Consider the following 7,013-nt stretch of genomic DNA (forward strand, 5'->3'; position numbering starts at 1 on the left):
TGTGTGTGTGTGTGTGTGTGTGTGTGTGTGTGTGTACCGGGCCTGCAGCTCCAGGGATCTCTGCTTCCCTGACACCAGGAAGGTTCTGGAAACAGCTGCACTGCTCGTCTCCTTCAGCTGAGGGTAGAGATGTTCTGTTAGTTCTGCTGATCCAGAGTCCAACCAGCTCAGTTGATTGGTTCAAGTTTGTCTCAGGATCTGAGCATGCTCAGTGTTTTCTTCTTCTTGGTTCATGAACTTGTTTTGGTTTTTATGGTTAATATTCATGACTAATAAAATCCTGCAGGTCTCAGTCCTGGACCAGGGGGTAAACCTTCCTGGTTTAGGACTGTTCCACAGTTCATTTGTCTTAAAACAGAAGAACAACCACTGGAAGCCAGGACCAAGAACCTGACCAAACTGGGTCCTGGTCTCTGAGAGTCTCACCTCCATTCCATCCACATCGATGCGAGCGCGGACGCTGTACTTCTGACCAATGAGACGCAGCTTCGGGACACAGTACAGCAGTCTGTCGTTAAACTGTAAAACAGGAGAGCCGTTAGAGCCAGGACCCGGGTCAGGGTTCCACTCAGTGGACAGGAAGCAGAGTACCATACCAGGATGAGATATCGGTCCTGCGTGGTGCCGTTCTTGTTGGACAGCTTCAAGATGTGTCCCTCTTTGATGAGCTCATTAGTGGGGTTAACGATGTCTTCCTCTCCTCCCAACAACTCGTAAACCTTCAGCAGCTTCCTCATTCGCTCCTGAACACCAACAGAAACAAAACTTCCTGTTTCTGTTTAATAAATGATCACATGATGAATGATCTGTTGTGTTTTGGTTTGATGCAGGTTGGATTCAATTTTGATCGATTCAGCATCCTTCATTGAAGGCGACCTGTGTGACCTGTGTGATTGGTCTGATGGATCCTGTGATTGGTCTGATGGATCCTGTGATTGGTCTGATGGATCTGTGATTGGTCTGATGGATCTGTGTGAGTGGTCTGATGGATCCTGTGATTGATCTGATGGATCTGTGTGATTGGTCTGATGGATCCTGTGATTGGTCTGATGGATCTGTGATTGGTCTGATGGATCTGTGTGAGTGGTCTGATGGATCCTGTGATTGGTCTGATGGATCTGTGTGAGTGGTCTGATGGATCCTGTGATTGGTCTGTGGATCCTGTGATTGGTCTGATGGATCTGTGTGATTGGTCTGATGGATCTGTGTGATTGGTCTGATGGATCTGTGTGATTGGTCTGATGGATCTGTGTGATTGGTCTGATGGATCTGTGTGATTGGTCTTACCATCTTCCTGATGGCAGCATTGGAGTGTTCAGCTGCAGTAGCGATCAGTTCCAACGACTCTGCAGAAAAACAGATATGATGACCAACAGGTGAATTCAGCATTTTTTAAAAATTGTCCTACTTCAGGTGTTAGGAAGCACGGTTAGCATGGCTAACTGTTAGCACAGGTAGATAACACACATATAGACAGATAAAGTTTAGTTTATTTTTGTACTCTGTGCGTCTCTGTGATCAGGTGCGTCCTCTGGCAGTCGGTGCAGGTAATCTTTGAGCAGCAGCTCATAGCGAGGGATCCTCTGAACCGGTTCTAACATGTGGTGCTGCAGGGTCAGGTTCCCACAGCGCTCCTCCCTCTGCACAAGGACAAGACGAGCACAGTACATGAGCCCCTGAGCCAGAACATGGTGGCAGAACCCACCAGTGACCTGAGATGTACCTGAGTCTCCTGGACAATGGCCTTGAACTGAGACGACCTCTCCATCCAGGTGTTCACCAGCTCCATGGCTTGGTCAAAGTTCTTCACATACTCCCCGTACATCTTCAGGAAGGGAGCCAGCTTCTGCAGGATGTCACCGATTCGTGGGTTTGAGTCCCTAAAGGCAGAACAAGGAGGTTAAACATCTCCTTTGGATGAGGAGGAAAGATGAAGCTCCTCACCATTCCTCCATGCGTTTCTGCAGCGCCGGCAGCAGGAACTGTTGATGGAAACAGTAGATGGAGCAGATGTTGGAGAAGATTCCCTGAACAACGTCACAGGGGAAGGAGGAGCGAACCCGAGCCTCCTCTAGGAGTCGTGCACAGAAAACCTGCAGGAGGACCATGAGGTGTCAGTCACTAACAGATTTACCCCTGAGGTTTAAAACAACAACAGACAGGACCCTGCTGGGCTCCTGGAGACCCACCTGGTCCAGCAGGTGGAGCTTTGACACGTAGGCAGTCTCAGTGTGTAGCAGCTCATTAGCGATGTTGAAGACCCTCTGATGGACAGACAGCTGGACACAAACAGTAAGTAAAGTTTAACAACCAGAGACTCACAGATTATAAGAGGAACAGAGTTCTGGTGAAACCGGATCAGCCAGGGGTTAGGGGACCAGGGGACTCTTTCATTGAACACAACTCCTAAATCTACATTAGCTTCTTAAGTTCAAACCTGTCCTGATTAAAGAGTGAAACTCCACAAATACACAGACTGTATCTTATTTCAGGACCAGACCTCCTCATACTGAGCACATCATGACCTGACAGACCCAGGTTCTGAGGAGCCCACCCTCTCACTCAACCATCTGTCAACTTGTCTGTAACTTACACTCATTTTTCTACATTTTGCAGTAAATATGAGAACAATCTCATTGACTTTTTGTATCCCATTAGCCTGGTCCTTGTCTTCCTACAGCTCCACTCAGTTCTAGTTTCCTTCTCTGCTCCGTCTGGGACTTCTGTCATAAACAACGATTTCACTGGCAGGTTTTTACCTGGACCAATCAGAGAACAGAACATTGTTGTTCTGCTCAGTGTCTGCTAGTTATTTTAGCATACAGCAGTGGAGGAAGTGAATGAAGCCAGTCTGTGTTGATAAGACTTCAAATTAAAATAAATTATCTGACAAACAGCAGCTCTCATTTACAGTCGTCTCCTTCAGCTCCGTATATTTCTCCTCTCAGTAGGGTTGTTTACAGCACATGATTTCTGTTAGCTTCTTAGCTTAGCCTCCTTCACAGCGACATACGTCACAGCCAACAGATCCAATCATTTTAAACTTCAGCAGAGGCCACGCCTCCTGCAAGAAACGCTTCTCTATAGCTGAGAGTCCAGACCCTCGGATGAAGCAAAGTGAAGGACAGGGTCTGGTTTTTACCAGGCTAGTATCTCATGGTTTTTTTTTTCCAAAAACTCACTCTGCTGCTACAAATAAGTTCTACTCCTCTCCTGTCCTCCTTCCCCTGCTCCTCTGCAGGGCAGATCCTGTTACCTCTGCCCCACATTCTGCCTGTCCCCACAGACTGCTGTTAAATAACTGCTAACTGATAGCTGACTGCTAACTGTTAGCTGACTGCTAACTGATAGCTGACTGCTAACTGATAGCTGACTGCTAACTGATAGCTGACTGCTAACTGATAGCTGAGTGCTAACTGGTAAATACCTGCTAACTACTAGCTTTTAGTTAACTGCCAGCTAATTGGTCCAGTCTCACCTCAACAGAGTCTTGTCTGTCAGTTTTGGGCGGGGCCAACACCACAGTAAGCTCCACCTCCTCCTCCAGGTCACTGTCTCCTTCTTCAGAGAACTCTCTTCTCTTCCTTGCTCCTCCCCTAGCCTCTTGTCCCTCCCCCTCTCCTCCCTCACCAGCATAGGAGGATGAACTGGAGAGGCGGGGCAAGAGGGCGGGACTGCAAGGATAAGCCACGCCCCCGTCCTCCACGCTGGCGAAGCAGAGCTCCTCACTGTGTGACGGCGAGCTGATGCTGTCGATGCCGCTGTCCCGATTGGCTAGCTTCCCATCTGTCTGAGAGGAGGGGAGGGACAAACGCTCAGAGGCCAGCTCTGATTGGTCGAGCACCAGTGGCGGTTGCTGGTCCCCTGTTTCCACAGCAACAGCATCGTCCTCCAGGTGTCTCTCTGAGACGCAGTAACCCGACTCCATGGAGAAACGCTTCTGACTGATATTGTCGCAACATGCTGCCACCAACTCTTCTTCCTCCTCATCATCAACATCATCACATAGCTCCTCCCCTTCCCCCTCCCTCCCCCCTCGCTCTGTGATGTCATCGTGTTCTGTGGCCTCACAGGGCAGCTCCTCTTCCTCAAGCAGGAAGTGAGGGGGTGAGGTAGATGATAGGGGTGATGACGGTCGAGGAGAGGAGGGCTCCAGTGAGCGGGGGCACAGAGCCCCCCCAGTAATGTCAGGCACCACAATGATCTGCTCCCTGTGAACAAACAACAAACAATAAAGCACCTGTAAACAAACAACAAACAATAAAGCACCTGTAAACAAAACCAGAACAGAGGTATTTCCAGTATTACCAGTAACGACTCACCGCTCAAACTTCTCGATGAGTGACAGGACGCAGGTGGGGGAGGCGGTACCATCGGCTCGGAGGGCTCTGCAGGGCGGTGGGGGTGGGAGGGATTTGTCTGGAACTCGGGGGCGGGGCCTTGACAGTCCTGCCTGCTGCTGAAGGTGGGGGGGTTTGGGGGGAACTGTGAAGAGGGATCAGGGTCAAAGGTTACAGGTGTTCTGACTCAAAGAAGCAAAACAAAACAAAAAAACAAGATGGAGCATGTTGTACCCTGAGGTTTGGGCCCTGGCAGAGGGGGGCGGCTCCTGGTCGTCGGTGTTACTGTGGTCACAGGCAGCTCCACAGGGCCTGTGTCCATCACAGGGCCACAGCACTCCACAAGCTCCGCCCCTTCCTCTAAAGAACTGGGCGCCATGTTGGAGCTCAGCAACTGAGGACTGTCTGCGTCCAACGCCCCCTGGAGGCCACATGGTGAACAGGACGGTTCCAGAGAGAGGGTCTTACTCAGCAAGCTGGCACTGGAGGAGGCGGGGCCTGCAGAGGACAGGAGACATGTCAATGAGGCCACACCCACAATCCAATAAAATAAAAGCCTGTCATTTAGTAGGAGATAGAGTTTTAAACAGAAAATAAACATAGAAATAATAATAAACGTAGAGGTTTATACAGTGAGGGAAGAAGCAGATCACTGAACCTGACCGAGGTGGAGGCTGACCTGGAGACATGTTCTCTTCAGAGGTGTAAAGTTCAACCAAAGACAAGAAGAAGAGGGTCGACTGCACATGGAACAAGACTGTAGCTGCTCACCTGAGTACTCCCAGTGAAACCACAGTACTGCCCCTGTGTGTAGGGGCAGAGCTGACACAAGGGGTACTTAGTTGCACAGCAAGTGCAGCTTTTGTGTCGGTGGTCAGAGTGGAACCAGTAAAACAGCAGTTCCCAAAAAGATTCAGTGGTCTAGGTTGGAGGAAGGGGGGATACAAAAGCTTAACCCAGGTCCATTTGTCCTGTCAGGTTCTGTTTCCCCTGTTACCTGGAGTTAAGAAAGAACTAACTCATATTGAAGAGTTAGGTGTTCTCTTAGGTGAGTGCAGGTGTGCAGGTATGGTTCCAGTACCCAGTAACTAGACCACAGCTAGACCACAGATAGACCAGTTTGACCACAACTAGACCACAACTAGACCAGTTAGACCACAGATAGACCACAGTTAGACCACAACTAGACCACAACTAGACCAGTTAGACCACAGCTAGAGCACAGTTAGACCACAACTAGACCACAGCTAGACCAGTTAGACCACAGCTAGACCACAGCTAGAGCACAGTTAGACCACAGCTAGACCACAGCTAGACCACAGCTAGAGCACAGTTAGACCACAGCTAGACCAGTTAGACCACAACTAGACCACAGTTAGACCACAGTTAGACCACAACTAGACCACCACTAGACCACAGCTAGAGCACAGTTAGACCACAACTAGACCACAACTAGACCAGTTAGACCACAGTTAGACCACAGTTAAACCACAGCTAGACCAGTTAGACCACAACTAGACCACAACTAGACCAGTTAGACCACAGCAAGACCACAGTTAGACCACAGTTAGACCACCGCTAGACCACAGCTAGACCAGTTAGACCACAGCTAGACCACAGCTAGAGCACAGTTAGACCACAACTAGACCACAACTAGACCAGTTAGACCACAGTTAGACCACAGCTAGACCAGTTAGACCACAGTTAGACCACAGTTAGACCACAGCTAGACCAGTTAGACCACAACTAGACCGCAACTAGACCAGTTAGACCACAACTAGACCAGTTAGACCACAACTAGACCAGTTAGACCACAACTAGACCAGTTAGACCACAGCTAGACCACAGTTAGACTACAACTAGACCACAACTAGACCAGTTAGACCACAGTTAGACCAGTTAGACCACAGTTAGACCAGTTAGACCAAAGTTAGACCACAGTTAGACCAGTTAGACCACAGTTAGACCACAGCTAGACCACAGCTAGACCAGTTAAACCACAGTTAGACCACAGTTAGACCACCGCTAGACCACAGCTAGACCACAGCTAGACCAGTTAGACCACAGCTAGACCACAGTTAGACCACAGTTAGACCACAGCTAGACCACAGCTAGACCAGTTAGACCACAGCTAGACCACAGTTAGACCACAGTTAGACCACAACTAGACCACAGCTAGACCACAGTTAGACCACAGCTAGACCAGTTAGACCACAGCTAGACCACAGCTAGACCACAGCTAGACCACCGCTAGACCACAGCTAGGCCACAGCTAGACCACAGCTAGACCAGTTAGACCACAGTTAGACCACAGCTAGACCACAGATAGACCACAGCTAGACCAGTTAGACCACAGTTAGACCACAGTTAGACCACAGCTAGATCACAGCTAGACCATAGCTAGACCACAGCTAGACCACAGCTAGACCAGTTAGACCACAGTTAGACCAGTTAGACCACAGTTAGACCACAGCTAGACCAGTTAGACCACAGCTAGACCACAGCTAGACCACAGCTAGACCACAGTTTGTCCACAGCTAGACCACAGCTAGACCAGTTAGACCACAGCTAGACCACAGCTAGACCACAGCTAGACCACAGTTAGACCACAGCTAGACCACAGCTAGACCACAGCTAGACCAGTTAGACCACAGCTAGACCACAGCTAGACCA

The 7,013-nt window shown here is 49.5% G+C and overlaps 1 protein-coding gene across 1 annotated transcript in view; it reads right to left on the reverse strand.

The window, feature by feature from the left end:
* The window catches only part of fgd1 (FYVE, RhoGEF and PH domain containing 1), a gene marked incomplete in the record, with an annotated part of 21,839 nt that overhangs the window by 6,569 nt on the left and 8,257 nt on the right, over positions 1-7,013 (reverse strand). The window contains 11 exon segments of the mRNA XM_014030214.1: positions 38-117; positions 427-519; positions 597-743; positions 1,288-1,346; positions 1,502-1,640; positions 1,724-1,880; positions 1,945-2,093; positions 2,190-2,279; positions 3,479-4,211; positions 4,323-4,485; positions 4,575-4,838. Coding sequence (XP_013885668.1) covers positions 38-117; positions 427-519; positions 597-743; positions 1,288-1,346; positions 1,502-1,640; positions 1,724-1,880; positions 1,945-2,093; positions 2,190-2,279; positions 3,479-4,211; positions 4,323-4,485; positions 4,575-4,838 — 2,074 coding nt within the window.

The sequence above is a fragment of the Austrofundulus limnaeus genome, unplaced genomic scaffold, assembly GCF_001266775.1.
Source record: "Austrofundulus limnaeus strain Quisiro unplaced genomic scaffold, Austrofundulus_limnaeus-1.0 Scaffold1018, whole genome shotgun sequence".
Classification (NCBI taxonomy): Eukaryota; Metazoa; Chordata; class Actinopteri; order Cyprinodontiformes; family Rivulidae; genus Austrofundulus; species Austrofundulus limnaeus.